Source organism: Myiozetetes cayanensis, unplaced genomic scaffold (assembly GCF_022539395.1).
Source record: "Myiozetetes cayanensis isolate MyiCay16 unplaced genomic scaffold, myiCay2020 scf5-8, whole genome shotgun sequence".
Lineage (NCBI taxonomy): Eukaryota > Metazoa > Chordata > Aves > Passeriformes > Tyrannidae > Myiozetetes > Myiozetetes cayanensis.
The window spans coordinates 41,892,049-41,904,242 of NW_026087742.1; the positions used below are offsets into that span (position 1 = coordinate 41,892,049).

General features: G+C 42.7%; 1 protein-coding gene across 2 annotated transcripts; it reads right to left on the reverse strand.

Annotated features, from left to right (window-relative positions):
• Positions 1 to 862: 862 nt before the first annotated feature.
• On the reverse strand, positions 863 to 2,667 carry SLN (sarcolipin). 2 transcript variants are annotated; one of them, XM_050333201.1, is made up of 2 exons: positions 2,545 to 2,667; positions 863 to 1,512 (listed from the first exon to the last, which is right to left on the reverse strand). In XM_050333201.1, exon 2 carries the CDS (start codon positions 1,403 to 1,405, stop codon positions 1,310 to 1,312), a length of 96 nt encoding a protein of 31 aa, XP_050189158.1. In that variant the 5' UTR covers positions 1,406 to 1,512; positions 2,545 to 2,667; the 3' UTR covers positions 863 to 1,309. The 2 variants fall into 2 exon arrangements, with proteins under 2 accessions (XP_050189158.1, XP_050189159.1); XM_050333202.1 differs by having other exon boundaries at positions 2,520 to 2,651.
• Positions 2,668 to 12,194: the final 9,527 nt, after the last annotated feature.

Below are 12,194 nucleotides of genomic sequence, written 5' to 3' on the forward strand. Positions count from 1 at the left end.
AACATTTTCGGTCTTTCCTTAAAGTCTGGTCTGAGTCTCAGCTGTCAACGCCTAGCCATCCCAGAGACCAGCCCTCAGTAACTCAGCACGACTCTGCAATGTTGACTGTTCCTTGCAGGCTCTCGGAGGAGAAGGAGAGCTGTATCAGCAACACGGCACACATCTCACTGCCTTCCTACAGGAAGATGTATTTTGTAGAAGATATTGGTTCTTCGAAGCCACTAAAATAGCAGGTGGGGAATGCCTAGGAGGAGTCTGACTACTGATTTCACATCCCAGGGATTGTGGGCCCTTCAGGATGGCTTAAGATTTTTCAGCAGGCGACGACACTATCGTAGCAACCCAGACAGTCACACCTCAGCCTGCTGGGGCTGGGCATGGGTGTGCTGTGGCGCCTGCCGTGCTGCACTGGACCCGAGGGAATGCTGCCCTGGGCAAGGCTCCTGCAGGACTTGGGTGCCAGAGGGCACCTACGCCTCCAGCTGGCCCAGGCCCATCCTTCCAGGCACTGCTCCAAGTATAGCTGGCCAAAAATAGGACTGCGGGAATCCCTGTCCGAAATCCAGCTTCAAAAAACACAGTTACTGACAATGCCCCAGTGCGACAGAGGTTCTTTCTGATATCTGTGTCCACAGGCACCAACTGTGTAAGTCATCCTGGACTGAAAAGTGTCCCAAACAGGTCCATTCTACTGCATTTTTTTTTAATTAAATACAATGGGTTTTTTTAATTAAAATGCGATGGGAGGAACAAGAAAACCACCACACTTGCATATCACACTGTACCACAGTTATCCTCAGTTCTCTCTGTGAACAGCAGTCAGGCTGGGAGAGGGAAAATGAATGCTCCAAAAAATGGCTTTACATGGACTTTATTTAAACAATATGTGCAAGTGAAAGCTGAGGTTTCACATTCCTTTCTGCTAAGCGAGTTTATGCCTCTTACACTGGTAAATACAGGCACTTTCATTAGGTACTGCAGTTTTACACCCTCAAGAACCTGACACTGTTGTCAAAGAAGCCTGCATGGTGGGCAGGAGGATACGACACACAGGAACCACTGGAGGAGAGAGACACGTCGAACAGTGCCTAAGCATCTTACATTCTACAGCTGGATCACTATACATAAAATGATTACACCATCACAGACCCATTACAAACATTAACACAGGCAACAGACAGCAGAGAGTAAAAAAAAAGGTTCATGACATCCTCAATTGATTGAAAGCTAATCACAGCGGCATGCTGTGGCTGTTACTCTTCTCTGGAGACACACACTTAAATCACCCCCCAAAGTTTCTGATTGTCTTTCAATCCCGGTAAGACTTCACAAGGAGCCACATGAGGATTACAGTAATCAGGACAATCATGAAGTTGAGGCAAATTTCTCGTGTGGATCGCTCCATTTTTCGGGAGTAATGAGGAGAGAGCAGAGGCCAGCAGGCGGAGCAAAGGAAAAACTTCAGCGACTTGCCTGGATGTGTCCTTGAGCTCAACCTTCAGGGCACGGGCTCTTTAAAGAAAAGAGAAAAATATGTGAAGAACAGATGCATGAAGGTGGCACGTTCAGCAGAGCTATTTATGTTGATCTAAGTAAATGTTGTTTCAGTGGCCAGGAGTCAGCAAGCACCGGGGTGCTAAGAAGTAAAAGCCATCTTTGACAGCTTATCACCCTCTTTGATTTACAGCACTTGACAAGAAGCATTCCAAGTGTCACCCCAAACTACAGTGCTACTGTGGAAATTAGTGCTACTTTGGGCAAGCATTTGCAAATAAATAATGTCCAAGCCCTGTTTAATACTTTCAACAGATATACATTGTAAATATACTACTATTAAGAGTTTTAAAATTCCTATATTCGTCTACAGATTTTTTTTTTCTAAAGCAACTGGGTGCAAACTTTCTTTTATAGAGAAAGACTAATAAATCTGAATTATTTATGTTACCGCTAAAAGTACAAGGAGAACCTAAGGTTAGATATTTTCTTTTCTGAAGAACTTCACATATTTTGTGACTTAATCCTACAGATGAAATTGCATTTTCTCAAGAACCTTCTGCCTTTCCTGCAATTTCAAGATGCAAAAAATGTCATACTTCAAAAATCCCATTCATGTTGTACTCAGAAACTTTTCTGTTGGTTATTGTTTTAATTTACTTTTGACAGTAATTTTTGAATTTTATGTATTTTTGGAGTTCATGCACAGAAATGAGAATCCTTTATCATGAATATCATGCACTAATCCCATCTGTATGCCACGTAAATAAAATAAAAACCTTTAAACAAATGAGGCACAAACTCTAGACAAAGAATTTCAGCTACAAAACCAGATTAGGCTGTAACGTCTATGGTACATATGAGAAGCCCTGGGACCATCCCAGCATGAAGACAGAGAGTTTAAATTGAAACTGCCTTAGTTTGCAGATTAAATATTAAAAGCCCAGTGCATGCAGTTAAACAATTCCTGCATTTTCAAGTTGTTTTATCAGCCTCCTACATTCTTGCATAAAACAAAATCTGACCTGATAAGTAAGCCACTTCTTTTACCTTGAGTAGGTAAATGCAGCCCAGTGGTTCTGCTTCTGGACTTTGGGTCAGTGCAGATACTATTTCCCTTCAAGCTTCTGCCTATTTCCCACTCGGTCTGAATGCTCTGTCCTTGTGTGGAAGCTAAAGTAGGCTGAGGGTGGAGACCAACAAGTGTGTTGGCAAGCCAGGTGCTGACATCACCTCCCCCCACCCCCAAATATTTTTAAAGGGCTGTGTTGGGCTGCAAATTTGGTCAAGGCTGTTTATGCAGTGGACTCTGCATAATCAGTGGGCTGATTTGCTTCTTTTTGTTCCTCTGTTGTAGTGCTGTGCTAAGAGCAGGGCTGTGTGAAGCTCTTGGGAGTTAATTGGCTTTGATAGAGAATCTTATCCAATCATAGAATGGTTTGTGTTGGAAGGGACCTTAAAACTAGTTCCAACACCCCTGCCAGACCTTCCTTAAGACCAGGTTGCTCTGGGTCCCATCCAACCTGGCCTTGAACACTTCCAGGGGTCATCCACAACTTCTCTGGGAAACCTGCTCCAGTGTCTCACTACCCTCACTTCTTCCTAACTCTAAACCATCTCTCTTCAATTAGAAGCCATTGCCCCTTGTTCTGTCACTACACGTGTTCCTTTGGCCTGTTGGTGTCTTCCTCAGTGTGAGTAAAAGGAAAGAAAGAGACACCTGAAGAGTTCTGTGTGCAGAATTCTTAAGATCATTTCCCAGATACGGAGATCTGTCTACATATTTACCTTCTTAAGTACAGTACAGCTCTTGCTGTTCCATATGCCTACAGTTTACACAGCTTCTCAAGTTCATATGCCTTTAAAAGAAAGTCAATAGGAGCAAAATATTCTTTGCATTTGAACACAAATTACTGAAATCCAGGATGCTCTATCCCTATGTGGGAGCTAAAGTAGGCTGAGGGTGGAGACCAACAACTGTGTTGGCAAGCCAGGACATCACCTACCCTCTCCCTAGATATTTTTAAAGGGCTATGTTGGTTTATATTTGCTGGTTAGAAAAGTTTGGGACTAGGAGGTCTGAAAAGCACAAACCATTGCTTAAAAAAACTACTGATTTCTTGCATGCCCTTCCCTCATCCATTTTCAGTGCTGGTATGAATGCTCCACCTGCTTGAGCATATAGACAAGTATTTTTGCCACCCTGCAGCATTTCATCCCGGAAAGCACACTGCTCTGTGGCCTGGAGAGCTGTAACTGCCACATCCCATTATATTTGCTCAAGGCACTGGTAGGACTTGTTATAAACGTGAACAAAAAGAAATGGCTAATTCCTTCCTTTAAGTCAATACAGCTGAACCAGAGCCTCAGCAGAGCGAGAGCTGTACTGAAGTGGAAGCACGCTCTGCCAGCCCTGCACTGCCATGGGTTTCCCCCTACTTGGAAAATACAGGTATTTCCACTGAAGTCAGAGGGGTCACTTCTGCAACAGAGTGCTGCCTGCCAGATAAGTGGGAGGATCCTGATCAGGTTCAAGTGTGTAAGGCTATCCACAACTCTGGCCTTATTCTCACTGCCAAGCACCACGTGATATATAGCATGCAGATTATTTATTGATTCTGATGCCTCTTGTATATTTATATTCAGGCATGCTAGGACATACTGTAGCTCAGAGCATCTAAGCCTGTTTCACAGTCCACCTCCATCAGCTCCCAGGTTTCTCCCTTTGCACCGCTGCTGGCACTCATGTCACAGTGTGATGCCCCAGTGAGGGAGGCCAGCTGGGTGGAAACCTACCTAATGGAAAACACAACAAAACAAATAGCTGTGGGTAACCAGGGGGGTGGAGGGGAGTGTTGCCTGAGTTTTGCTGGATGATCTCCCTAAATAGTCTTCCCACACAATCAGTGGAGGTAGGAAGGGGCCAGAACAGTAGAAACCTTCCCTTCCATTGGTTTAACGGCCTTGCCCCTGCCCTCCTACACAACCAGGCAGCACATTCAAAAAAAGTCAGTGTGCTGCGTGGGAGTCCTGTGCTAAAATAAAAAGCAAAGGTTTAACCCATGCCTCATTCAGGAGTTATATGCCTAAGTAGGTTTGAAGGGCCCTATCACAATGCATGCTCTGCTGGGCCATCCCCTCAAGGAAAACTTGGGCAATCACATCCCACACTTATAGGGGATTTGGGAAATTCAGATTCAAAATGTTCTCTGTCAGCCAGAGAGAAGCAAGATGTATGACTGCCATGAACCTGCCCTAGTCTATTCCCTCCCCTGACGTGTTCTGAAGCAGAAATCTCTGGGTTTCTGATGCAATGGCTAATCTACTTTACCTTGAATCACATAAATATCAACCAGGAAAAGGGTAAAGCATTTGAATGCCATTGACCCTAATTATTAAATGCTGCACATCAGTGCCCAAATATTCCCCTTGGGCTATGGAAACTTTGGGGTTTGTTTTACTCTCTGGCAATGGAAAACTCAAAAAATTTATGCTTTTTCTAGAACCCCTCAGCTCTGGTCCCCATGCCTGTATTTGCATTACCATACTGACAGGGAGCCCCTTCCTGCTCCATCCTAGCTCATCTCCTTCTTTTTGAATGTCCTTTATGACAGCTTCAAAACAGGGGAACAGCGCTATAAACGTCATTAATCAGCACACACAACAAATGCCCTAGCAGATGTTTCTCTCATTTTTTGTGTTGTGGGTCCTACAGGAGACCATGGATGAGCACATAGGATCACAGGAATTCATTGGTGAACCAGAACAAAGGTTCATCTAACCCAATATACAGACCAGTATTTGGGGGGAAATTTGGGAAAAGCATTATAGGAACACAGCAAATGTAACATAATCTTTGCACAAATATCCTCAGGTGTCTGGGGTTCAGTCTGTGAACTAGATTGGGACTACAAACAGGGTGGGTTTATGGCTCCCTCTTGCTCATACTGTCAGGGTGCCCACTCAACACGAGGGTGTGTTCCTGCAGCTGTGGTGGCTCATTCCATGAATAATTCTAGATAAGGCAACTTGTTCATAGTTGAGCTTCTCTGCACAACATACTACATACTTTCCACACTACAAAAATTATATTGCAAATTAAAATATTCTGCAAAGCAGAAAAAGTAACTTTCCTCAACAAACCAGCAATTTGAATGCAGCTCATTTGCTAGAACTGAGACCATTTAGCTAAGAAACAGCTTTTGATTGACAGAGCTTGCCCATAGCTTCTTTAGAAGAGCCAAATTATGTTACATTTACTACTGATGTCATCTGACAGAATGTTTCTATATACTACATATGTGTATACACACACACAGAGTTGTGAAAAATAAAAGGGCTTAACACTGAACAGGGGGTGCCATAAACACCCCTTAGCAGTGGAATGTGCCTGGACGTTAACTGCCAATCCTACCAGTGTCTGAACATCACACAAACCATAGATTAGAGTTGCCAGTGGCTGAACTTCTGCCGTCTCTCCTCACCTTCCAAAAAAACCCCACATACTCCTGCTGTTAATGAACAAAAAGCACAAAGACCTTAAAGGCTGTATCTTTAAAAGGATGGTTTATTTATCCAAGTGATTTAGTGCAGATTAGGAAAGCAGAAAGAAGAAAAAGAGAATTATTAAGTGGTTCTACTTTAAATGCTAATCCAGAGGTTTAAATACCATGTTGAATATTTTTCTCTGTGGCACTTTTTCTTCTTTTTCTGACAGATATGGATGTTCTCAGCTTTCATGTGGCCCATGCCAAAGCTCCCTCTTCATACCTCACATACTCAAGGCTCTAGTCTATATTTAAAGTTGCTGTGACTATTTCAGGTTCTTCCCAGCCTACTAAACAAATATCACGGAATCTTTCAAAGCCATTCTTACACAATTAGATCAGATTGTGTTCATTTTTGCTCTTAGCATTACCTTTCTCACTAAGTGCAGTATATTTATTTTTAAAATCTGCTATTAACTCGTTCATTTTTAAATTGACACCTACTCTCTAGTGTAATCACAAGTATCTTCTTATTACCCACTTGAAACACTGATGTCTTATCTGTATGAACCCAAGTTTGCAGAAACATGCAGTGCTTGTAATCACCGCGTGTATTTCACACATAACTATCACATCTTTGTATAGGAATTGAAGACTGCTCAACAGATCTTAAATCTGATGATTTACAGGACTCATAAACAGACCCCATCACTCCATAAGAAGGAACCTGAATATTACCATGTCTTGGTTTTAGGCTCCTGCAGCAGGATCCTACCTGCCAGGAAGGTGTGAGACCTGTGACTCTCAGCACAATGGCTGCATGACTTACAGCACAGAGCCTCACACAGAACCTGTCAGCACAGACTGCCTTAAAAGACTTAGTGAAGGAAAACCAGGCTCTTAACATTTGCAAGTCATCTACCTGTTGCAGCTGTCTGCCATAGGGTCAGCCTCCCTAAACTCCATTGATCACACTGATTACCTTCAAAGCGAGTTTGGGGGTCCTGAGAAGGCTGGACTTGGCCAGGTGGCAGAAGTCTATCTTTTTAGCAGATGAACCTACCTAATACCCCAAGAAAGGATTCACACCACCAACAGAGTGAGTAGGATATTATGGGTCAAAGCAAGTCTTAAGTGCTTTTTTAATTTGTAGAACCAGGTACTTTTCCTGGGGCTGCAGAGAGATGGTACAGTCTATTTAGACATAGGTGGTATTAGCCCAGCTTCCAACCGAAATAGAGTAGATTTAGATTAGATATAAGAAAATTATTCTTCACTGTGGGTGTGGTGAGGCACTGGAACAAGTTGCCCAGAGAAATTGTGCATGCCGCATCCCTGGAAGTGTTTAAGGTCAGGTTGGATGGGGTCCTCAGCAACCTGGTGTAGTGCAAGGTGTTCTTGCCTGTGGCAGGGAGCTACATGATCTTTGAGGTTCCTTCCAACTCAAACCATTCTATGATTTTATGAAATCACTGAAAATACTGATGAATAAGACTTCCAAATTTTAATTATCACGGAACCCTCTCTTACAATCTTTCATTCATATTTAGTCTTATTTCATACTGACTTGTTAATGAAACTGATCCCCAAGAAGAACTCAATAATGGATGAGTGGCAGGAAGGGAATAGTCACTAGTTTTCTGTGTCTGATGGTAAGAATAATCTCTTCCAATACCAGTATTATATTGTAGTTGGTGGGGAGAAATAGTTCTCCAACTGTTCATTTATTTGACATAAAATTGACATTTACGGTTCCTTGGAAGGTATTTAGCTTTTTTGCATCCACAGTTGTTCAACATGAACATGAACAGAAAAGCCCAGCATAACAAGGAAACATTTTTCAGAGAAGATTGCAATAACCAAAGTATGGACCATGAGTCACACAGATACAATACTCTCAGGTAAATGGTGTGACTCTTGGGGATGGTTGTGTGCAGGGCTAAGAACTGGACTCAATGATCTTTGTGGGTCCCTTCCAACTCAGCATTCTATGATTCTGTAATTTCATTGCCAGGTCATAGTCCCTTGTTCTATGTCAGAGGTAAGATAAGAAGGTAAAAGCAAAGGAGACCTTAATTTTAGTCTTTTATAGGTGTTTGTCTCCAAACAAATTTAAGTGTTAGGTCAAGAGTGAAGAAAATATCAATTCATCTGCAACAGCAGTGACCCAGTCACCCCAGGTACAATCAAGCAGCGAATATTAGGAGATTAAATATCAGAGGTGGAATTATGCAAAAATGCTGCTGAAAGTTAGACAAAATGGATGCATTTTACGTCTCAGTTCCTACATTCTTACATCCCCCTTGTTTTGAATGGAGTTGAATTATGGTCACAGCCTTCATCTTTCACTGGACTTTAAGGAAAGTCATTAAAAGTCAACTTCTCCCAGTGATGCTAAACGTCAGACCTTGAAATTAATGAGTTTCTCCAGGAAGATAACTGAAATCTAGTAGGGAATTCACGGCTATGCAATGGGCTATGCTGTTGCTACACTCCCTTGTCCAGACAGTATTGGTGGAAGATATGGAGAGGGTTTTGAGCTTAAATGCCTGTAAAGCTAATTTCAGCAATCAGGATCAAGGTCACAGAGATGCAGGTTACTGTGGCCACACTCTTCCACATCAGCTTGAAATGTGCTGCTGGACAGAGCTGCAGTCTGGACAGACAGAGTGGGCAGGTGCACCATAAATCCCTGTGACTGTGCCTCTGCACCGGCAGAGCAGTTGTGACCTTTGCCACATCAGTAAAAGTTCCTTCTTGTGATGGATGCCATTTCTGGGGTTTATGCTTGAACCAGAAGACTTCTGTCCGTGGACACAAGGTGTTAATGGAACAGATAAATCTAGTTAGCATTGGCTCAAAGAAAAAACAATATGCAAACTAGTAGAGAAATGCGTGAGAGAGATTGATGGCAGAAACTACAGTGGAAGAACAGATTCAAATCAGAAACAAAACTGGTCTTTTTTTTAACTGATCTCTGAGTGGAAGAGGAAATTTCTACAGGTGGTAGAGAGAAGACTTTGGTGCAGCTGGGTCAGAGGCACAAGCAGAGAAGTCCAGCTTTCTGTACTCAGGCCTTGATGTTCAGTGCTCTTTCATCAAGAATGACTGATGTCCTTGAACTTATCACCATGCCAAAAGTCTCCTGCCAAGGGGGTTCAACTATCCTGGAGCAAAGAGCAACAAGGGCTGGCTGTGAACCTACAACCTGTTGTTTGCATCCTGGTAACTGGTTGTATAAGAAAAGACAGAGTGCTTATCTCCAAAAAAAAAAAAAAAAAAAAAAAAAAGCAACAACTTACTTTAAAGTTGCTTCTGAGTGGGAGTTTGGCCACAAGTTTCCACTGATGTCAGGCAGGTTCTCTCCTTACTCTACTACAGAGTGAGGTATCTGTGCATTCACAGCCTGGTTTGATCTTTTCCATGGAAAGAAGTGAGTCCTCAATAAACTATGTGCTGGCACCATGCAGAAATACAATTTTTATCTCTGTGAACAACCATATCAGCACTATTGGTATGTGACAAGCTTTCAGCTTAACTCATACAGCTGTTGTGTGAGTTCTTGCATCTCTGGAGTAATTTACAGGGCAGCCTGTAATCCCTCCCTGTGAGAAAGGTTTGTCTTTAGTTACTAGGTAGCCAACAGCAGTTGTGCCAAAACACTCTGATGCTTTCAGCCAGAAAAAAACACACAGCGTTTGTGTGGTTTGACAAGCCTATGGGCCAATGAACATCTCTCTGAAATCTCCCAGACCCAACTGTGCTGCAATGTGCAAACCACACGGTTGCCCTCACCCCTGATGTGGTGATGGTCCCACCTCCTCTGTGGGAGAAGATGTTTCATGTTTACCACAGTATCAACAACCACAGATGCCATGGAGCAGGTACTGCATTTCAAGAAAGTAGCACTATTTCTCCTCAGACAGACAATATTCTGCCCAATTACTCATGATAAAGCAGTGGCAGCCACAGAAGGGTGTTAAACATCCCTGGATGGCTATAAAAATACAAAGGGATATGCTCCAGAAGGGTGATGGGGGCTGTTCTGAAGGATAGGGATTACTGAAAAGAGTGCTGCAGTGGAGCAGCCTGTGCATACACCATCTGAAAGGAGTAGAGAGGGGCCACTCTCTGTCTACACCTGGGAAACCAATCCTTTGGTAGCTCTACCTGAGTCTGACAAACAACCTGAATCCAACAAAGTAGAAACTCTGAAATTCTGGCTAAAGCTTGGTCAAACTGGGCCCTCAAATACTTTGTGAAGCCAAACAGACAAGAAATTCTGGGTGATGCTCTACTTGTGAGTATAGGTGTTCATTCCCTTACATTCTCACTACTTTACAAATGGCAACAGCAAACTCTTTGACAAAACAGTGCCTCTGGGTTCAACAAACAAACAAACAAAAACAAAAAACCAAACCAAACAAACCACCATAATAGGACATCACCCTTTCCTCCGGAAGATCATCAGAAAGTAACTACCAGCAATGGACACTTTACATAGTCCAACATCCACAGTGAGAAGACAGAGAGCCAATTCCTGCAAACATGGAAAAGAACAGGTGTCCTTCACTAGGGACACTCAGAGCAGCATGTGAACAGAGCCAGCAAACTGAAGTCATAGCCTGGAACCTGTCAGGAGAGGGGGGGAAGATAAAAAAAGCAAACCCAACATGTAGAAAGCACCTGCCCTGCTTCTGGAATTACGGAGCTCAGAGATGGATAGGAAGCAACATAGTTCCACCCAGGAAGCATGAGGGTCTGCAGATGGGATGTGTGGCTTGAGCTCTGAGTGCAGCTCTTGATAGGTACAGAGAAATCTGTATCAGCACCATGAATATTGTTGAATTTAAACAAAACAAAACACCCAAACGAAAAAAAAAAAGGGGGGGGACACACACTTATCTCTATAAATGCTTCATAAATCCTGGTGAGAGCATTGTTTAGAAGTCATCATCAATTAGATACTGAGTTTTACAGTAGCCTGAGTTTCTGGATACCGTAGACAAGAATGCTCAGGCAATGCCTGGAACAGGGGTAAGCCAATCAGCTTTTGCAAGATTTAGAGGTGCTCTACAAATGTAAATGGGTGTAATGGGTGTAATGAACAGATAAACTGCCACTAAACACAAGCTAAAATATGCCTCTTCTGGCCAACCACCACCACAAAGACCCTTTGCAGAGAGATTCTGACACTAACATTTCTGTGTTATTTATTGAGACAAATCCAAAGCTAGTATTATTTAGTGAGAAAATCTCATGAAGGATCTCATTCTTCTCTTATTGAATTTGAGAGAAATCTTGCTATGGGTTTTAATGTGGGCTGAGCTTACCCCTAAGCTCATGGTGGCTCTGCTTTGTGTTTGTTAGGACAGAGCTAATAAGGGCTGGAGTGACATGATGGGGAGGGAAGGCAGGAGCAGATCCTCATTCAGCTCTGATTCACCCTTCATTTTTGAGGTGCTTATACATGGCCAAAGAGAGTCAAGAGGTCTCTAATGAATTTCTAATTACAGTAGTCACTGACCCTCTGTGAGTGGAACGAAATTTAAAATCAACCTTGGCTCACTCACTACAATGCAAACCAGAGTTTTGTATCCAACTAGTGGAATGGAAAGAAATTGTTATTCTTTCTCAGAGCAGTATACTATTATGAAATAAATGAGAAGTCAAACACAGATACTCTCAGCAATCCAGTAACCCTTTCCCTCTCCAGGATCCAGATGTTTGATCCAGGCTATGAAATGCAGCTGAAAAATCTTTTGAGACCATCAGGATCTAACCCAGAAAAACAGTTTGAACAGCCAAATTAGTGTAACAACTTAAACCAGCACCCTGAGTCTGGATTCCCCAGTGTTGCTTCTTTCCTCTTACTTAGTTGAAATCCACATTTGTTACAATTAGTCATGTGGAGGTTGCTCTTCCAGTCTGTTTTGCTAGACATACGCTTGGCATCTTTGAAAGAGAAGTGTTAAGAGTGAACACTAACTTTTAGCAGGACAACTGGCCAGTAATGTACTGGGAGCAAAGTCTCTTACCACCAGATAGCTAAAACACTAAGGTTAAGCTTCCTCTTCTGTTTGTGGGACAAGTCCTCTTCTTTTCTCAGTAACACAGTTTGTGCATCACTGATGAAGAGTTAAATCCACTTTTTGCTTTCTATAAAATCAATTAACACATCTCGGCATGAGCAGATGGAGGCTTCGCTACCTG

Coding starts and splice junctions, on each gene's coding strand:
- SLN (XM_050333201.1), bottom strand. CDS start 1,405: ATGGAGCGATCCACACGAGAAATTTGCCTCAACTTCATGATTGTCCTG.